This window comes from Stegastes partitus, unplaced genomic scaffold, assembly GCF_000690725.1.
Source record: "Stegastes partitus isolate 25-593 unplaced genomic scaffold, Stegastes_partitus-1.0.2 Scaffold114, whole genome shotgun sequence".
NCBI lineage: Eukaryota > Metazoa > Chordata > Actinopteri > Pomacentridae > Stegastes > Stegastes partitus.
Genome location: NW_007577845.1, coordinates 616,671 through 637,521, shown reverse-complemented (window position 1 = coordinate 637,521; position 20,851 = coordinate 616,671). Strand labels below are relative to the sequence as shown.

Genomic DNA, 20,851 nt, shown 5'->3' with positions numbered 1-20,851 from the left:
AGACACGCAACAGGTGCTTAGAGAAAGAGTTTAGTCACTGAAAGGAAGTTTTGTTCTTTCTTCTGAAAAGTTATTTACTGAGCATATTAAACCCTCACTGTGCTCCTGCAACCTGGAAGAAGATGCAGAAAAATCAACATTTCTGTCCTCTTGCTAATTCTGATTTGTAATTTTCTCTGATCCAGCTGCTCTTGCTGTTGTTGACTGTTTTAATATTTTACAGTTTGTAATGTGTGTACTTTCATTGTCTGAGGCTACATGAGGCGTCAGTACCTTAATGTAAGTAAAGGTTAGCAAAAAAAGGTTAAATAAAATAAAAATCAAGAATCCTATTTCCACCACTTCATATTACAAAAGTGGCTGCGAAGCACTGATTCTATTTTTTAGAGATTTGAATCAAGCTTTTAGGTTCAATACATTATTTTAAATGGCTGATTTGACATAATAATGGTAACTGCATTAGCTTAATATTATGTGTAATTTAAACTCACATTACATTAGTTGATTTAAAAATGAACTGAGGGAACTTCTATTTATTTTTTTAACAACCTAAAAACTTGTAAAAAATATAAAACACCTAAAAATCACGTAAATACTACCTGAAACAACCTAATATTCACGAGTAATTAACTGAAAACTTGCTAATAATCATTAAATAAGTGGTGCTTAACGATACCTTTAAATGCAGAGCTGATGCTAATTTCCTAAACTCACGATTGGTTGAACATAATTTCATTAAAATATAACTCAAAATGATTAATTGCATTAGTTTTTTGTTGTTGAGCCCAATTATATATATTTAGTTTATTACCATTAGAACAGTTTGTTGTGATTCAACAGAAACTTAAATAAATTCCCGTCTATCTGTGATGCTGCTGCTTTATCTGGTGTCTTAAACCGGTTTCCACATTTGTGCTTTCTACCAGCGTTTAACTGGTTAATTGATTCAGTGTTTGGGCGACAACATGATAGAAACCAGTGAACAACGGCCATGACAGCGTCCCAGAGATCAATAAACCATCGTCTGTTGTCTGACCGACATTTCAAACCCCACAAACATTCAGGAAATGTAAGAAAATGAACCTGGAAGCAACAAAAGCTTAAACTTTGGTGCTTGTTGCTCCTTAAAAATCAGCTCATTCCCTCATCGTTGAGCTCTGATAACTGTTTGGCAGCCGTATCGGTGGTCCTGCTCTTCAGCTGCATCTCCTCATTGTTTTACAGCCGAATGCCGGAGCTGCGATCGCGCCGCTAACGTCTCCGTCTCTGTTTTGTTACCACAACAGAGCCGAGCGGGAACTCTGCCTCACCTCTGGCTGTTTACCCTCAAACTGCTGCTCGGTTGTTGGTCGTAGAGCCGACAATTAGCAGCGCCGGCTCCTTGACGAAATCGTTCTGAGGCGTTTTCCCGCCTGCAGTCAGAACGTGGCGGCCGGACTGTTTGTTTGTTTGTTTGTTTGTGTGACTGCTGCACCCTCACATAGCAAGCTGGATTATCAGAGTTGTCAGCCAGAAATATTTTGAATGAAACTTAAGATGCACGACTTGTCAGACGACCGGACTCCAACTTAACTCCTGAATTAGACTTTAAAGTTCACGAAAACCTGACGAGTTGTTTTGCAAATTTTATCCAATTCTCCTTTTGCTCTCTGCTAAATCACTGGAAAGGAGATCTTTAAACAGAAATACAGCTTTTCTTGTTCAGTAAAGGTGATAAATATGAACTAAATCTGAAGTTAGGAGCTGAACTTTAAAGCCGCCCGTCCTTTATCCGTCTAGTTTTGCCCATTTTTCCCATTCAGCAGCTTTATTAGTGTTTCGTTTGCACCTAGTTACTCGATAATAAAGTCTTTCAGAGGCCAAATCAAGATCATAGCAATATTCTGCATGTGAGGCGAAAAAACCACGACCTGATGTTGACGCTTTTTGGTGCGATCAACAAAAGCGACGGTGAATGAAGTTGTGAGGAGTAATCTGCTGTTTGCTCTGAGAAGCAGATCGCTCTCTGCTCTCTCTCATGCTGTTTAACAGACTTTCCATTTCCTGTCGAGCGATGACACACAACCGCAGCTGAACTCTTAAAGGGAAGGTTCGGGCTGTTTAGAAGGTCTGCGCTTTTCATCAAGAAACCCAAATAGACAATTTTGACCAGATTATCAAACGACATTCAGTCACTGCCAGAAGGCAAAAAAAAATAAAAACCTACCAAAGAGCTTCAACAGAAAAAAATGGTGGTTGAGGTTAAAGTTTGCTCTGGTGATGTTTACTCGGTCCCAGACTCAGATCAACGCCTCCATTCTGAGAGGCAGCCCAGAGGTCCTTATCAAATCTCTGGGCTCCAGTTTCCATTTCCTCTCCCAGGCCGCCTTGTCTCTGGAGAGCTCACTACAAAGCCGGCTTCATGCTGCCTGGCTGTGTGGCACTCAGAGGTAATGGCCATTAAATGGGACTGTATGACCAGATGCTGATTACATCTGGACTTCAAGCCTGCTGGTGTTGCATGCGGGAAAGCCAAACAGAGCAGCAGCCCGACCCGGAGATCAGCCGGGCCTCGATTCTCCAGACAGAGCAAACATATTGGGATTAGAGCGCGTTCAGATCATATCTCCTGCTGTTTATCATTTGTCTCCCGGGAGCACAGAGAGGAGATAAGAGAAGGATGCACTTAACTGATCTGAACAAGTTTATCAAACTTCATCATGTTTTGCTTTCATCTTTGCAACTAAACCAGAGTATAGATGAATACAGCTCAGTCCAGATGACCTGGTGCTGCTATGAGAACACAGATATTAAACAGCTTTTTATGAATTAACTGAGCTGCTAACAGGGTTGTGTTATAACTTTAACATCCCAGGACCATAAGGTTTAGACGATGAGCAAGTTGAGCTCAGTGGAAAACCTTTAGTGCATCTGATTTTAGCATATTTGCATCTTTTTCTGTCAAGTAAAGACACAAAAAGCTAAAAAAAAACAAAAAAAACAGAGTGCTTAACTAGCAAACAGAACAGTTTTGGTGAAGTGGCAGAATCATTATGACGCATTTGTGTGCATAAAAATAGAGCCCAAAACACAGAGTTTAGGCTAAAATTATTATATAATATTATTATATTACTATCATCATGATGTCCAACATGCAGATATGACAATTTTTTTATTTTTTTTTTGCAGAATATAATGCAGAAAAAGATGCTTTCCTTTTTATTTTGAAATGATTTCATCATGTAGTTTGTCCTGCAGATCGAGTTGCATCATTTACAATATTCTCAGTAATGTCTGCAGCGCATGTAGCAGAGAGCGGTGCGGAGTCAAGCAGCGTCTTTATGGTTTGTAGTAAACAATCATTTTTCTGCTTCATTAGAACTCCTAACACATCGTATGTCTGTGTTGCATGTGTATCTATATCTATGTGTTTACAGCTATACATCATGTTGGATAATAACGCCGCCTGTTATCGCCTCAGGTCCTGTAATCGTGGATTTCTGCCATGTTGCATTTAGAAAGCATCAAAGGGTTGCTAAGCTAATGTGTAATTACTGCAGTAAGCCTGAAATGTCAGCAGCTGGTGTCACATGTAGTCTGTTATGATTATTACGCTCCATACGGAGGAGCCCACATCAGGTCAAAAAAGAAAGAAAAACAAACATTAAAAGGATGAAATGAATCAGCAGCACGTTCAGAACGACCTTCTGCAGAGCCGGGTCAGTGGTACCGAACGGGTCAGACTTGGTTGAATGCATGTTTTGCAGCTGGACTGCAGGAATCTGGACTCTAGAGGGAGACGGAACCAAACAGCTCGACCTTCATTAAGAGTCGCTCTGCAGTGAAGGCGATGCTTTAATGATCTGAAACAGTGCACATGGCTTCAATCAATGCTTCTCTCGTGTCCATGTTTCCATAAGTGGGTGTTAAACGCTGGAGAACAGCCGGCATGTGGAATCCAAACTGATTTGATAAAAGATTCATTCATGCCAACTGTGTTTAATGACTCTAATTAGAGGACGGAATGTATTTTTATTGCAAATATTAAAACCGACTACCACAGATATCTGGAGCGTAATGGGTACCCACAGCTGTTCCCTGACCCGCCCTGCATCTGTGCAGCATTTAGGGCTGCAGGATTTTTCCAAATAATTCCTTTTGAAGGTAATGCAATTACACTCAGAGCAGCTCGTACAAACTGCACCTTAACAGACAAACAGAGTTTTTAAAGCACGTTTTTTAATTCATGCACACGTCTTGTAAATATGACGAGGACGCAGAAATCCCAGTCAGAGGTCAACGACATGTTGAAAGGTTCGAGAGCTTCACATAATTTACTGCTGCTTAAGAAACTGCCACGTTTTGGTAAACTCGCCGTCCGTCCGCGGCTCCAGTAGCCACTTATAATGTGAATGTCAAATCTGTGTTTACTCGAAACAAAAATCTTGGCTCACCGGTCGTGGCTGGCACTAAGTATTAGGGGATATATTTGTGTGTGTTTGGATCTGAGTGTTTTTCTGGAAAGAAGAAAACAGTCGAGCCTGCCCGACTCGGCCAAGGAAAACTCAGCACCCAGATCTGGATGTTTAGACGGAACCGCTACCTGTCGGCCAAAAACACAGGCGTCCGCGCTTGTGAGTGATTAAACCCACTTTGCAAGTGAAAACAGCAGAACAGCGCCGTGAGAAGACGTGATGCAGCTTAGAGAGCACGCTACGTCTCTTCATCTGTCGGTGGACAGCTGGGGTCAAGGTAAGAAGAGATGCTGAGCAGACGGAGAGAGATGAATGAGCGACGCTTTCCTCTGAGCGTCATCACTCATCTCATTCCTCTGCAAAGCTCCTCACTCAAACCTGAACCCTCTACCTTCACCTTTACACCCACGTCTTTTTAATCTAACCCTAAATTCAATATCGGGCATCAAACACGCAGCTAAGAACATCGCTTCATCTCGTATCTCTTACACGGAGCAGTTTTTGCAGAATTTAGCTCAGCCGGAGATGAAACAATAAATTCAAGAAATGAACAAACAGCTGCATGTAACAGGAGCACGCAGGAAAGCAAATCGTAGCCCAGTGCAGGATCTTCTGTCATATCTCCCAGTGCCAGTACAGTTTTATTAAATCATGTTGTAGGATTTTTTTGGGCTGTTTTTGGAGAACAGGAACCTTCTAAACCTTCACCCTGGTGCCTCTTTGCATTGGGTCAACATTACAAGCATGCAGGTCGGATTGAGATCCTCGTCATGCTCGTGATGACGTGTTTTTTACCGACATGTGACGAGTATTTATAGGAGCGGAATGCAGAGACGGGAATAAGTGGCCTGACGAGAATAGACGCTACGTGTAGCCAGCGGCGTGCACCGAGGACGGCGGGAACACGCTGAATGAATCCGGATCGTAAGTGGACCAGCATCCAAGAAGTGTGCTCCGAATCCCATTTCTTTATTGTAAATGGCACCATCAACACAGACTTAACCAAAGCAACCAACCTTGACATGTTGTAGCTGCAGCACCAGATCGTCCAGCTGCCCTCGTTTGTCTTCAATCTCAGTTTGTCGTTTCCGCTTCTCCTGAGAAACCAAAAAAAAACAAGAGATGAAAATTAATTATCCACTCTGAGGTTTTATTGCTGTGAGGAGATGGTGTCGGCGGTTTACTGGCTTCGTTTTGGAAACACATAAATAAAAAAACAACCGATGATGAAGTGGGCTGAGTACGATGATGCACTAATGCACGCCGTTGGATTGATTGAGCGTGTTTATGTTTTAATGTTGATGCTCATCAAAATCCCCGCAGGGCAATTAGGGTTTACATGCATCCAATTTGTGAGTGATCAGAGACTCCAGCGTGATGTACGATCCGTTTAAATGCATACAGTTGTGTTTAATCTACTGGCTGGATGATGTCCAAGATGCCACATTAAAGCTGGGGTTCCTTTTTCAGGACATTTGCATAGATTCTGTGTTTATACTTTTTTCAAAGAGGCCTGTCTACGCAGGTTCAATGCTGTTATGTCTCATATTTTTAATTAATTAACATTATTTTGTAGAAATCTGTTTCCACTTTTACATTAAAGAGTCTTTTTAAATAAATTCTTGCCAAAGAAGTCACATAAATGGATCATGATTCAATGTTGAAAGGCAATAAAAGGAGAAAACTTCCAGGAGAGGTTAAACCACCATATATAAGCATATTTCTGACATGATGCAGTAGAACAGCAGCTCCATAGCACTACACACAGCGTACCAGTGAACTTGTCATTCTGGAGATGCAAAGAGAAAAACGAGCTGCGGGTCTACGCAGGAAGGAAGGGAAGTATTAGAGGGTCGGAGGTCAGAGCTTATCGAGGGCAGAGAGGGGTTTGGACTCCCAGGCAATTTAAAGAGGAGGGGATTAGGCCTTGAAGCCCCCAAACGGCTCTGAGCTTGAACCTGAGGTGAGGAGAACAATCCTGGACTTGATGTGGAGATGAATGAGGCTGACGGATGGAGGACGGCGCGAGACTGGAAAAAACCAAACTCCTAACCCGACCGAGGCGACGCGGAGTCACTGTCTATGAATTCTGTTTGACAAAAAAGGAAATATAAACAAAGCAGATCCCAGAACGAGCCTGTTTGGGCCCGAAGGCCATGAGATACTGTGGATGTGGCTTCATCTCGCTCCCTCGCTGCCTCGCTGTGGGAGGAGAAAGAGGATTTCTGGGACGTTTCCTGTCGGCTAAATATAACGATGAGGGAAAACCCCGAAATGAGAATAAACCATCTCTGTAACAAAGCCTGTGAAGAGTGACGACGAATAGAGGAACGAGGAGAACCGAGCAGGAACACAATGGCACAGAGGGAAAACAGAACAGAACTCAACAGCTGTCATCAGCAAACAGGTGAAAATCATTTATGTTTAAAACAATTCAGGATAAAAATAATAACCTGACTTGTTGTTGCTGCTCGTGATGCATCACCACATCCTCGCCACAGAAACACAGCCAAACTTTCTGATGCATCATTTGAGCAAAATCAGGATACAAACAAGCTCTTGGACTCCAAAACAGTCTCCAGGCACCGACACACACTGTGGTGACAACAAGCACATAATTTGCAGTTTTGGTGACCACAGGCGCAGACTGGTGCAAACGAGGTGAAGCCACGGTGAGGTCTCAGCTCTCCACCTTTAAAAGCAGGTGAAGCAGCAGCAGAGAGGCTGAGAGAGAAAAATCCTCATGAAGCACCTCAGCAGTTCTGCATTATTCAAACTGATGCTTTTATGTCTTTAAAGTGCAGAAATCCAGCGAGAAAAAATATTAAACCAGTGTTCACATCTTCTGGGAGATAATTTACAGGCACAAAGGCTTTTTTATCAGATGTGTGCACAAGTGAAATTGTCTGTTTATGCAGGGCTGAATAATTTATCCACTATCGGTTAAGAATCGCATTTTGAAAGAATGCTTTATGCAACATGTCTGACCAGAGTTTAAACAGCTCCATCAGTGGTTTTAGGCTTTATTTCCCTCTATTGATTAATATGTGCATCAAACTCCACTGGACGTGTGACTGAGGAGGATTCTTATGTAATCCAATCCACATGTGCTGCGTTCGATTATGTGAGCAGCCCACAACAATATTCTTTTGTTTTTATGTGACAATCATGTTTTCTCATGTGGTGAAACTCTGTCACATGTTTTAAATCTATTACACAGCGAATATTGAACCGAAGCGTGGCCGAAAAAAGGAAAAATCACACCACAAACCAAACTCAAGAAAAATGGCTAAACTGTAGTTTACGAGTGTGATCCAGTGAGCCCGACAACAAGGGAACCATAAAGGGTGCTCCTGCCTCTGCACATGTTTTATTCATGCTATCTTTATTAGCTCGTTGCTCGCGTTGTGCACGCTGACAGCAGCCTGCGTCCTTCGGTCTCGACGTGCAGCTATGCGTCAGGTCAAGTTTCCCGTTAACAGGTTGGGTTGAACTGATTCAAAGAGGCTCGAGCTGAACGTTCCTGCTGGTGTTTAATGAAGTGCGCGGCGAAGTGAGGGATTGTTGTGGGCTGCTCGCTCCACAAACACGACTTCAGTATTGAAATTTCATTGAACTGCGGGTCGCTGCGTTACACTTCTGTGGATTGTGTTACATAAGAATCCTCCTCAGCACGTCCACCGGTGGAGGAAAATAACGCAGAGTAAATAGAAACAGACCGCACTGGAGATGAATGCTTTGTCACTCCTGAGGTCTGATTGGTTTGTCGTCGGCTAAAACGCACAGTAACATTGCCCTGCACCGCCTAATCAGCGTAGCCACAGCTCTGCAGCCCCTCTGCTCTTACTCTGGCACCGCAACGTGTCCGCTCGGTGCCAGGAAATTACCAAACAGGCCCGAGGAAGATTGCATAAAACCTGCCTTTGGCTTTGCGCTGGTTCTGCACACAGTGAGGCTCTTGTCTGTTCTGGAAAACAAAGAAAAACGTCGGAACGCAGACGAGCGGCTAAACGGGAGAACGCGTTATTAAAGCGCTGTGAAAACATTTGCACCAAACCTGAGGTCATTTCTTCTCTCTCTCTCTCTCTCTCACACACACACACACATATATAAACACACACATACACGCCCACACACCGCAGCAGCCTACACAGCAGCCGTTCCCAGGGTTTGTGAAGTGCAGTCAGAGAGCCGGAGCAGAGGAATGGTCACCAGATGTCAGGGACTGTTGAGGACATGTGGTCCAGGAATGGGCAAAACACACACACGCAAATAGGAAAACACACGAAGGCAAACACACACTCACAGGCACGGATATGTACACACAGATAAGCCAACACTAACACACAGCAGCGCTCGGGCGCCGTGTGCGTTCTGCGTTCGGGGGAATCCTCGGCCGTATGGATGATGCTCCACGTCCTCGGATCAAAGGCGGTTTTGGATTTCGTTGGGTTTCCACCACATTCCAGGAGTGAAACACAGAGCGATGCTTTCAATCAATCGTACGATAAATAGAAGACGTGATGATGGTTCTGTGGTAATCAGGGCAGCGGCTAGAGATGGTTCTCAGTCCAGTAATCTGCAGGATATTTATTTGATTTGCTAAATAATATCGTAGTGACGTAACTTGAGGATGTGTTGAGTTGAATCGTTTTGTCTGAACAGTCTGAAAGCTTAAAGTTTCTCTCTGGTTGTTGATTTAAACCCTAAAAACTCATTTCTGTGCATCAAAATTTCATATTTAAAAGATTGTTTTAAATGAAAATAATCCCTCTCTGCCTAAATATGGCTTAGTTGTAATGGTTTCTCTCCACTCGCTGCAGCTCGAGCACACCAGCTCACCTCCTAATCTGCTCAAACACTATAAAACTACACGCTGGTACGTAGTAATACTGAAATAATTCAGCTGCACATGTTTCAATCAGATTCTAAAGCATAATGATGCAGAAAGTCCCAGCCTGCAAACTGACTGGATCAGCTCAATATGTTTGTTCCACATGAAACCCTAAAAGTCTGGATCTGTGTTTCTGAGTCTGTCGTCGTCACTCTGAAGTCTGAAGGTGGAAAAGCTCAGCCAGGACACTGACTGCTTATTTCACTCCTGATCTTTGAGCATCTGTAAGATTTCCAGTTTACTGTCATACGTGGCCGAGACGTTTGAGAAGCTTGGACCAGTGAAAGCAACACTAGTTACCTGATGCTCCACCTAAATGATAAACCAGTTACTCCAGTAGTCCCTCTGTGGTCTGTTTAGCTCCCTGAGGACAACTTTATCTGTCAGACCAACACTTCCTATTGAAACCTGTGATTCATAGCTCAAAGCATCGTCTGTGAGATTTCGCCTGCCACAGATGAGTTTATAAAAAGTCGACTCTTATTTGTACAGTTGAACTGTCGGGGGAAAAACGACCCCGAGCTTTCCTCTGTTCACTGTATTCTCCCCCCAGAGATCACATCCTCCTCCTCAGAAAAATATGCTGACATTCCTGGTGACACACTCATGACTTCCCACACTCTGACTCACAGTGTTTGGCCCCACTTGGCTCCCTGCTCACACCGAGGCCATCGCCTTTCCCACCGCCGTGGACGCCTTCCAACAAGACGGACACGATGCACAATCCTGTGGTCGATATTTAAAACGATTTAGCTCCAGCGCTTCGTCACGTCGTTGCTTTGTTAAGCATCGCAGGCCGAGCGAACCTCACAGGGACTGAGTTTAGTAACCTCTCGTCCTACAAGGCTAAAGATTTTTGGCCGCGGAGAGGCGATCAAACCTTCCATTGTCCGCTTACAGTTCCAGTAAGTGTACGCGCAGCACGCTGAACTTTTAGCCTTTTTCTGTGGTGTTCAGACCAGAAAATATAGAATTTAATAGGCTTCAAAGTCCCATTTAACCCTAATCTCTGGGGTTCTGGGGGTTTCATGTTGTAGATTTTCACAGCGTAACACTGTGTTTAACATCACTCTTCATGTTTTCAGACGAACGGCATAAAATCCTCACATGGATGAAGAAACAGGGCTCGACTTGCAGGAAAATACACCAAAGTCCCCCAAGATTTTTAAAGGCCTCATTTCATCTGCTCAAAAAAAACCACTCAGCGCTCACCGGTTCGAGCCGCTGTGTTTCAGCCGCCACGGGTCGGGTCAGGAGGACGTTATTGTGAAGTGATGAAACGGTGACGTAACTGCTGGACTCAAAGTTCTGCTGATGTTGACTTTGTGAACAGAAGCTGGCCACAGATCAGATGGGTCACATTCTGAACATGCCAACACACCCAGCGGAGACATCTCACAGTGAGGATCGTCTTCCATTCTGCGGGCGGCCATAGCTGAATGCTGAGAGAACAGACACTGAAATGGACCTGTTGCTCTAAATGTCACCAGTTTGATTCTGCACTGACTGTGCCGGAGAGATATTCGGACCATGATGTAAAACCACGAGCCAGAACCAACGACATTTAAACTCTGAATCAATCAATTTTGCTAAAGACGGCACGAAAATAAGTCGCAGCAAAAGCCTCCAACGTGAAACCGTCTACGTCAGGGGTGTCCAATCCTGGTCCTGGAGGGCCACAGTCCTGCTGATTCAAATGATCAGCTCATCATCAGCTCTGCAGAAGCCTGATAACCATCCGGATCATTGTGTGTTGGAAGAGGGAAACATCTAGAACATGCAGGACTGTGGCCCTCCAGGACCAGGATTGGACACCCCTGATGTTCTAAATCAGACAATGCTAATCTGTTACATCTACAGGCACCAGAATGCTAACTTGGTGACTTGTTAGCTGGAGGTGGTGTCAATAAATGCAAACTTAGCACATGGGTGACATGTCCTGCATGCCGCTGTCATGCGAGGGCAGCAGGTGGTGACTACATACTCATCGTGTTCATCTAAAGACAGACCCCAGCATGCATACCTTTACAATCACATGGATGTACACATTCACACACACAAAACGTGGCTCCATGTGCGTAGCTTCTGCTGCGATAACGAGGTGCTTATGAGGAGACGTAATGGTGTTTGTAGCTGCTACAGTCATCCTTGCTGCAGGTCAACATGTGCAGCGTTTCTCTGCGGTGTGACTCTATTGTTTATTATTCAATTAAGCTCAAATGTCACCAAATAACTTCTAAAGCAGCAGCAGCAGCGTCCACTGGAGCCGCATTCCAGCCTCCCGGGTCATGTGAACCCCGACTCCACACTCAGGCATCTACACACAGACGCACACAAACATACCAGAGTGTCCAGTAGGTCCAGGACAGCTGCTGCTAATTTTAGCCGGCATGTAGGGCCCGCCGTGCCCCAGACCCCCCGCCACCCTACAAACCACACCCCCTCTTCCTTTTGCAAAATGACTTTGCCTCAAGCATGCGCCCCTCCCCCCCCAATAAACCGCTGAAGTCCATAAACCGGGCCTCCTCTGCCCACCGATCCACACTCTCCTGGATCCAATCTGCTCAGTCGGTAGCTGGCAACACCCACTCTGCCAAAAACACACTATGACACTAATTCAGGAAGCCAACTGAGCAATTAGAAGCAGGAGAACAGGCCCTGAAATGCAGCACCGTGTGTACAGCACATTATTTATGAATGTCGGGGCTAATCTGAACAACCGTTTTTGTCTTTTCTGTCACCGAAAACACCGGATTCCGTGTCAATTAAACAAAAGATGTGCGATTAAGATTGTGCCGGAGCTCGTCTCAGCCGGAGCTTGTGAACACAGCTGCAGGCGTGTGTGCTGTTTACTCAGAAATGTGTCCGACTGTGAGCGCAGAGCTGACACTGGGACAAACAAACTCCTACTGGGGTTATTTTTTGGGCTAATTTACATTTAGTTTGCAACAGCTTCATTTTTGTTGTGTTTGGTTGTTAAGAAGGTGCAAAAAACAGCAGATAGGAGGTTCAAGGCCAGCCTGGAACAAACTTAAGCTGCTTTTATTCAAGGCATTCAAAACGTTGTCCCCGAGCACACGACGGCGCCGTTAAACCTCAGTGTCGGTGTGATAAAAACGTAACCTCGGCCTAAAGCTATTCTTAGAAACCAAAACCCTGACAAGTCGATATTCTCAAAATCAAGATATTGATGCTGCCGCTGTGTCGGTTTCAAAGTAAGTAAACTGCACCAAACTGAAACAGCAGATGCCCGCGGGCGGCCCAGCCCCCCGCTCAGCTCGGCTCGATACCCCGGCCCTCCACTGCAACCCAAATCACACATCCCAGCCCATGCCAAGGCCGAGCTACTGCATCCCCCCCTTCACCTTCACCAGCCTCCCTCTGCTAAACCTCCCTAAGTGGATCCAGAATCCAGAGTGACTTCCGCAGATCGCTCCACAGACTTTATCTAAAGTCACATAATTCATAATGGCGCATTCGTCTCGCAGGATTTTTACTAAGAGACAGTAGTTTTTCCAGTAAAACATCTAGAACTGGTTCCCACCCAGCACCAGCAGCAGCTTTCAGTTCTTCATTGTCTCTCTTCTTCCCAACAACACACCACCATCACCACCACCACCATCATCTCAGTCCTCACGCACCGCTTCCTGATTCCCCCAGGACTTGGCACCAGACGATCTGCAGGCTTGTGTGCATTGGAGTGTGTGTGTGTGTGTGTGTGTGTGTGTGTGTGTTTTGGGGGATAAGCAGAGAGTCCAAAGGGCTGAGGTCATCTATGTAAACACATCACAGACACTGCAGAGAAGCCGGTGCACGAAAAAGACACACACACACACACACACACACACACGCTTCTGTATATGTTTTGTGCCGTGCCGCTGGCGGTTGGCAGGCCACGCGGGCAACGGTTTAATTAGAATGATGAAGCGCTCGCCGTTCATTGGCTGACGCTGAAACCACATGCAAGGCTCTGGAGGAACACACATGCACTTACGAAAACACACACACACACACACACACACACACTCGCGTCAGCTTTTCGGGGAACCCTGACCAGGCTGCGCTCCATCCAACTGCTATAATTACATGGTAATAATACACCAATTGCAGGTCTGGATTTAACAACGTGACATCACAACTGTTCCCCTAATCTGACCAATTAGTAACCATGGAAACCGGCGCCGCTGGCAGCTGACCGGCTCTAATTACTATCAGACTGTGGGAATCTTTGTTTGCACGTCCGACGGACAAATGAGCCAATTAACTAATCAAGTGATAGATTAAACGCGGCCGAACGTCTCGTAGCTTCGTTGCACTGAGCAGCTAATGGTCTGAGTAATCTGATTATCAGGAAGGGAAGTCGGTCTGCAGCTTCTCATCGTGGGTGTCACAGATTTAAATGTCAACATTAAAGAAAAACCCACCAGTTTCCACCATGTTCACTTAAATAATCTTTGTTTAAAGAGGGTATTATGGTAAAGAGACAAAAGACGACTGATGCAGTTCATTCAACTGTTAATATAAAAGTACTGCAGGAATAAAATCACACTGTGTGTTTGGAGCACGAGATGCAAATGTGCACGATTTCTAAGAATTATGAGAAAGTTTTATAAATAAAAGCTCCCTGACATAATAAATACCACACAGTAAAGAACAAATACCTGAAATCAGCCCAAACTTTAAGGTAAACAGATTTTTTTTCCCCACAATCTCACATCTGGACGACTCAAACTTGACAGAAGTCCTGATTATGATGTGTTATCTAAGAAGACTTAAATGTGAGCCGTTACTGCGCCGCCTGTCTCCCGCTGTGCTCTACGTTATTCATGAGCATCACAGAATACGTCACTGTGGTAGATGCACACTACAGCTGTCTGCTACCTGCCTGACTGTGATCTCTTCGGTCCAGTTTGATGAATAAAGCGCGGCTGGGAGGCTGCAGTACATCATTATGAAACGTTAATCAACATCGGTGTCAGCTTTAGTGGTTCTGTCTGCAGTCGACTCACAGAAACGGAGGACCGGCCCAACGCTTGGCTCCGGTTTGGAAGGAAGCGTCAGATTTGGCCGGAGATGTGCTGAAGTATTGATGAGAGCAGACACTGATGGTGATGACAATGAAATCTCAGCATATCAATTATAGATGGACTCATTAGCATGCCAGCTGCAGACCGGAGACACTGTGAGTGCTACTGTACGCCGCTCTGCAGGGGTGACTGATGCTGATCTAGAAAGCAGAAGGTCACATATCGCTCCACTACATCCTTGTTAGAGACAAAACATAGCTTGTTTTAGTACTTTTGGCTCGACCAGATTGACATTCAGGTTTATACAGTTCTTCCCCTTCCATACGGGATGCTGTGGGAATCTTGGTCCAGCTCCTGTATTTACACTTGACCTGCGCCGCTTGGCTTCGTCTGAGCGCTCAGAGAGCTGTTAGTACTGTTAGTGTAAGAGTAACCCTTCTCTGTTTAAGTGCCCTGGTTGGGGTTGGGAGCTATTAGCGCCGTTATTGTCTTTGATATAGAGTACACACACTCAGCTGAAACTAGACAGATGCTCGTTTGGACAAAGAGGCCCAAATGATTTACTCAGATTCGATGTCTGACCTGAGCTGGATGCCAGAGCTCTTGGCACCAACAGCAGCAGGTCTGATGCTACTTGTGGATAGAATTAGACGTGATTATATTACCCTCTGAACCCTTTTGGCATTCCATACAGTATAATGATATAAATCATTAAAGAAACATTCTACGTGCCCCCAGGTGTCACCAATACTAGTAAAACACAAACAAAGGTGACTCTACAAACAACACATGAAGAGTTCATCTGCAAAAACAGAGAACTCCATTTCTGTAGATTTTCAGAAAACGTATTTTTTTGTTGTTTTCTTGAGATAAAATCGAAGCTGAGTGGATCTGACTCAGTAGAAATGACAGAAACAGAGATAACTTAAGTCTGATTGATGTCTCAGGTAGATGATGGATAACTGGGTTTTCTGAAGGTTTGTGATGATGGAGTTATTAAATGAACATATTTTACTACTTATAGTTTAATTTGTATTTGTCTCCTCTCTGCTCTGATCAACACTGCCTGCAGTTCATCCCACAGTCCCAGCTGCACTGAGGAATTATTAGTTTTCTCTGTAGAATCTGGTTCAGCTGAACGCTTTAATTCTTCAATGAAACGTGTAAAATAAAAGAATTATGAGTAAATATCACCATTTTCAGGTGAATCACATCACACATGAGTAGTTCAAGGGTTGTCGGAAAGTTTAAAATCCAACTTAGTTTTCAGTTTCTTACTCTGATTATTCATGTGGCTTTGACGATTAATTAAAGACTCCTGGACACACCAGGGCTTTGGGGTTAATCTCTGAAGCGTTTAAGTGAAGCTGAATGTTCCTACCAGGTTAGTAAAACACAGCTTTAGTTTGTCTTGGCCTCGTGTTCCAAACTCATTTAGATGATCCATTAATCACTTATTTTGTCTTGTTCTGGCCACAACACACACAACACTTATTGTGTAGAACGCCTATTGTTGTCTCTTCCAACCGTGAGAACTTTCCTTCCTCTGAGTACATGCAGCCTGGTACGGCTGCCATGTTCCAACGTGGCCAAAATAGTTTCTCCATCTGCTGCTGCTGTTCCCCCTCACTTGTGTGCCTGAACGTGCGTGTGTGTGTGTGTGTGTGTGTGTTCCTGTGCGTCTCGAGTGTGTGTGGTATGCTGTGGTTCCTCGCTGGCGCCAAATTTAGTCCCGAAGCCCGGTGCAACCGTTCCTCTGAAGCCCTATCAGCATCGAGCCCGGCGCTGACACAGACGCCTCCTCCGATCGGGAAGCATCGAAACGCTCTAGACCACCTCACAGCTCAGCTTCCTTCTACGCTGGAAAGCAGATACACCTCAAAACCTCACACATCTGGACAACTGATTTTTTCCACCAACTTCCCTGTGAGTTGGTTTCTTCCCCCCCCCACAAAAAAAGACATGGAAGAAGATGAAAGCTGACACGAACAGCAAGACAAACAGCAACACAGAGCGGCCGGCGAGAGGGAGCACATTACAACAAGAAATGACTTTGTTTTGTGTGATGAAGATGGGTGTAGGAGGCTATGATGTCATGCCGCTGGGCTCCCAACACATTAGGCACATTCACTTTTTAATTTACTGTGTTAAAAAAACAAGAAAATCACTCAGACAATGAATGTGCTTGATGCAAAACTGACATGCAGCGCGCGGTTTATTTTTGTTCCAGCTTTTGTAGCCTTGGCAAGCACTTAGCCTCCCACAGCAGCAGCTAACCTGGTGAATGTGTAACGCACACTCAGTTTGCTGCAAGTCAAGTTGGAAACAGAGCTTCTGCTGAGGCTGTATAGAGACTCCTCCATGTTTAAGCTGCAGCCCCGGCGGTCACCGTGACTTCTAGACCTCTACCGGCGGTTTACGTCATCCAGCTTTGAGAGCCAAAGGTCAATTTGCTTCGGCTTGAGGCGAACAACAGACAAATGTGATTACATGGGTGCTTTTTCCCGCCACGTACATGTGTTTGAATGAGGGGGGAGAAAAACAGGATCATGAATGACTGAGCAGAGAGAGAGAATGAGAGGGAAATAATGAAGGAGGCAGAGTTGCAGGAACTCGGAGGTGGCAGACAGTTAGGTGAGACATTCTGCTGCCAATGACGGGAAAAAAAAAAAGAAACGGGATGAAGTCTGGGTGACAGCCACGGAGCAAAAGTCGCAGACAAAACAAACAGACAGAAAGGTCAAAGAAAAAGGAGCACAAACAAGTGAGAGTTTTAAAAAAACCTGCTGACTTACCGCCAAGGCCTGCAGCCTCTCTTTGTGGAGCTGAGCCTCCTCACACGACATCCTGGAGGGGGGAAGCAGGGGAGAAGGGGGAGTGAAAGGAGAACGAGAGGTGAGATCCTGGGAAGGCAGAGAGTCCCTCAGCGAGAGGTAAAGAGAGAGAGAGACGGGGGGAGGGAGGTGGAGGAGAGAGGGAAGAGAGGGAGAAGGTGTCCAGACGAGGTCCTTCCTCAGCAATAATCCAACCAGAGCGAGAAGGAGCCCACAGGAAGCAAAGATCTCTCACTCACTGGCCATGTGCCTCACACTCGGCCCACCGCTTGCATTCTCTGCCTCTCTCTCCGTCTATCACCCACTCTTTCTTTCCGTCTCTCCTCCTCCCATTTGTCCCCTCCCTCCCTCTCTTCTTTAGGCATGAGCCATGTGTGATTAAACAGCTGGGAGGAGCAGCTGAAGAGAGAGAGGAGGGAAGGAAGAGAGGAGCGTGGAGGTAGGAGGGGGGAGAGAGAGAGACAAAAAACAAAAAAAGGAATGAGGGAGAGAAAGAGGAAGAGCAAAATAAAAATGCAGAAGTCAGGAAAAAGGGAAGCAGAGGAGTAATTTGTCATCTTTGAAGGCGCTGAAGGTGAGCGAGAACAGATGAGACGATGGAAAATGGAGCAGTTTGAGGGCTGAAGTGGATTCTGTTCGCTCTTTATCTTCTGCTGTGTTCTGTGTTAACAGTGATGAGATTAATCTGTACATCATCTCATCATTATCACTGTGGCCACGTTTCCCTATAATGGCTCGAAGCAAACTTTTGCGAAATATAAGCTTGTTCCTATTAACTGCGTTCCAGCGAACACACCAGCCGGAGCAGCGTTGTCAGAAGGTGGCGCTATAGGCTGCATTCAGCACAAGATGCAGGAAGCCAAACCAGCTGCTTAAAATTCTTAAAGACGGAAACAAAACTTTGGCCATTTGTGATAGAAATTTGGTAGAAAATTCAGGAACTGTCTTCAGTCGGGAAAGTTTTTATTCCTCATGTTGGTTCTGTTTCACAACCAAAGAAGGGAAACATCTGATCAGTCATGTGAAGCAAACGATCAGAACTTATGGGAAAAAGGTCAGAAACCACCTCATGTAAGCATAAATGAAGTGTTTTCAAACTCTGCCGTTGCCATGAACTTTTTCTAATGCGTTACTTTACAAACTACGTATAAAGATATGTGAAGACATGGCTGCTGATTGCTCACCTCATTCTGGAGCAGCTGACCGGAATAAAAACACACTTAGGAAGTAAAACTGACCATTTGTAGGTGACATAAAAGATAAAACTGAACCAAATGTTCCTCCTCCAACCGTATTTTTGAGAAAAACCCAAGAACGTACACGTTGTCAGCGACTTCTGGCTTCTCTTATTGCTCTAAATGAATCCTACAAGTTACGATCCTATTCTGTGGGACTTCATAGTTGCACACTATTTTACTTTACTTTAGAAACTTTAGACTTTACTTAAATAGATTTTTATAAGTTTGGGCTGCAGGTGTCTCAGTGGTTAGCATCGTAGCCTCACAGCTAGAAGGTCGCTGGTTGGTGTCCCGGTGAGGACACCCGGGATCTTCCTGCGTGGAGTCTCCATGTTCTCCCCGTGCAGCGTGGGTTCTCTCCGGGTTCTCCGGCTTCCTCCCACAGTCCAGAAACATGCTGAGGTTAATTGGTGATTGTAAATTGTCCGTAGGTGTGAATGTGAGTGTGCTTGGTTGTCTGTCTCTAAGTGTAGCCCTGTGATAGACTGGTTACCTGTCCAGGTGAACCTGCCTTCACCCTGAGTCAGCTGGGATAGGCTCCGCCCCCCATGACCCTGGTGAGGATTAAGGTGTAGAGATGATGGATGGAAGTTTTATCCTCTCCTGATGTTTGCACCAAATTCCGCCATCACTGGTCCGCTGAGGTTGTTTTAAAATGTGGTACATGAATAAACCTGATCAGACTTTATTTACTCTGGTTTTAGTTTTACTGATTTTATTTCCTGAGATTTCAGCCTAAGACTGTCGGTCACTGTGCCGTCCTACCATCCGTTACCGACACCTTCTTTATCCGGTGGAGGTTCTGGGCGGGTTGGATTCTGTCCCAGCTGACGTTAAAGCCGAGGCGGGGTACATCCTGGACAGGTCATCAGCACATCGCAGGACAAACACAAAGAGTTGGACAACCGTGCGAGCTCACACTCACGCCTACAGCCATATGTACAAGTCTACCATGGGAGTGTTTGGCCTGTGGGAGGAAGCCGGAGGAAACCCACACAAGGCCCCAGTCCACCAGCAGGTTTGAACCTACACGGTGCAAACCGCCGCTCCACCGCGCCGCCCACAGACACCGCAGTGCGAGCTAATCGGTGCAGCTATCATGCTTTATCATTGAATCAAAGCTGGAAACCGGCCGAGACAAACTCAGAATCACAGAGTTAAAAATAACATTCCTCAAACGCGTCTTGAGAAATCTCACAGCGGAACATGAAAGTGAAAGAAAAGCTTGTTGTCCTGCTTTTGGAGCAGAACTCGGCTGATACCGCTGCATTATGATTGGACGAGCTCCTCCCTGCATCCTCGCTGCTGTCACCCGCGTTACTACATCCAGAGATCGGATGCTGCTAGCAGCTGTTGCTATGCTACTGGCTGCTATTGTTGCTGCTAGCGCGGCGTTCTCCGGGTAGAGGTCAAGCCGTACGCTGCCGTCGCTCAGAGGAGAGAACAAGTGACTAAACCTGCACCGTTGCGTTTTTACTATCATTTTCAGATAATGCCGATCTTACGATGAGGCTGGAGGAGACTACAGGTGGTTTTCCCTCCCACACAGCAGCTATCCTGCAGCTGAGGCTTCAGCTTCTATTTCTGGCCGCTGTGGCCGCAGATTTATTCGAGTGCCGATCAAAGTGACATCAATAGAAGCCTCCTTGTTTAGAGGAACAGGCACAGGATGATAAAACACAAGCGAGATAACTGTGTCGCTGCTTCACATCACTGGAGCGTCTTTGGAAACACAAACTGAACAAGGAACAGACGAAGCAGAGTTTGTGTAAATGGGTCACTATTACCTGCGTCCCAGTTTTCTTTTCTCTATATTTTATCTCTCTGGGTTCACTTGGGCTCCATCCATCCCTCTTCTCTCACCTCTATGACCACATCTTTTATTTTTCTGTCTTACTTTCCTTCTCTGCATCCATGCCCTCCTTTTCACACTCCTGTCTTCCCTCCATCCCTCCCACGATGCCTCTCTTCCCTCCATCCCTCATTATTTCTTCTATCTTCTTACCCTTTCACTCCTCGTCTCCCTCCCTCGCTACCTCTTCTCCCTCCCCGCCGGTCCTTCCTTCCATTTATTAACTTCTGTAAAATCTCTTCACTTTCATTTTCCCGGACTATCCTCTCCTCCATCTTTTCTTCATCCCTCCTTCCACAGAGCAGACGTCCTTATAAGGAGAAACGGCAGCAGCAGTCCCGGCTGACTCTTTAGGGAATACAAAAGCATGCAACACACACACACACACACACACACACACACACACACACACACACGGACACAACTGCCACTGCGTTACTCCAACAAGAAAAAAAAAAGAGGTGTGTGTCATAAATAAGTGCAGCTGGAGACTGTGTGTCCTGTAAAGTCACTGGGCAGCTGCAGCGCTCCACTAAATCAGACGTCTGTTGT

At 45.4% G+C, this 20,851-nt stretch overlaps 1 protein-coding gene across 1 annotated transcript in view; it reads right to left on the bottom strand.

The window, feature by feature from the left end:
• The window catches only part of palm2akap2 (PALM2 and AKAP2 fusion), an 80,043-nt gene extending 62,544 nt beyond the window's left edge, over positions 1 to 17,499 (bottom strand). The window contains exons 1-2 of the mRNA XM_008278070.1: positions 17,171 to 17,499; positions 5,471 to 5,551 (exon numbers count right to left, since the gene is read on the bottom strand). Of these exons, the coding sequence (XP_008276292.1) occupies positions 5,471 to 5,551; positions 17,171 to 17,221 (132 nt within the window). The 5' untranslated portion in view covers positions 17,222 to 17,499. The remainder of the gene's footprint in view (positions 1 to 5,470; positions 5,552 to 17,170) is intronic.
• Positions 17,500 to 20,851: the final 3,352 nt, after the last annotated feature.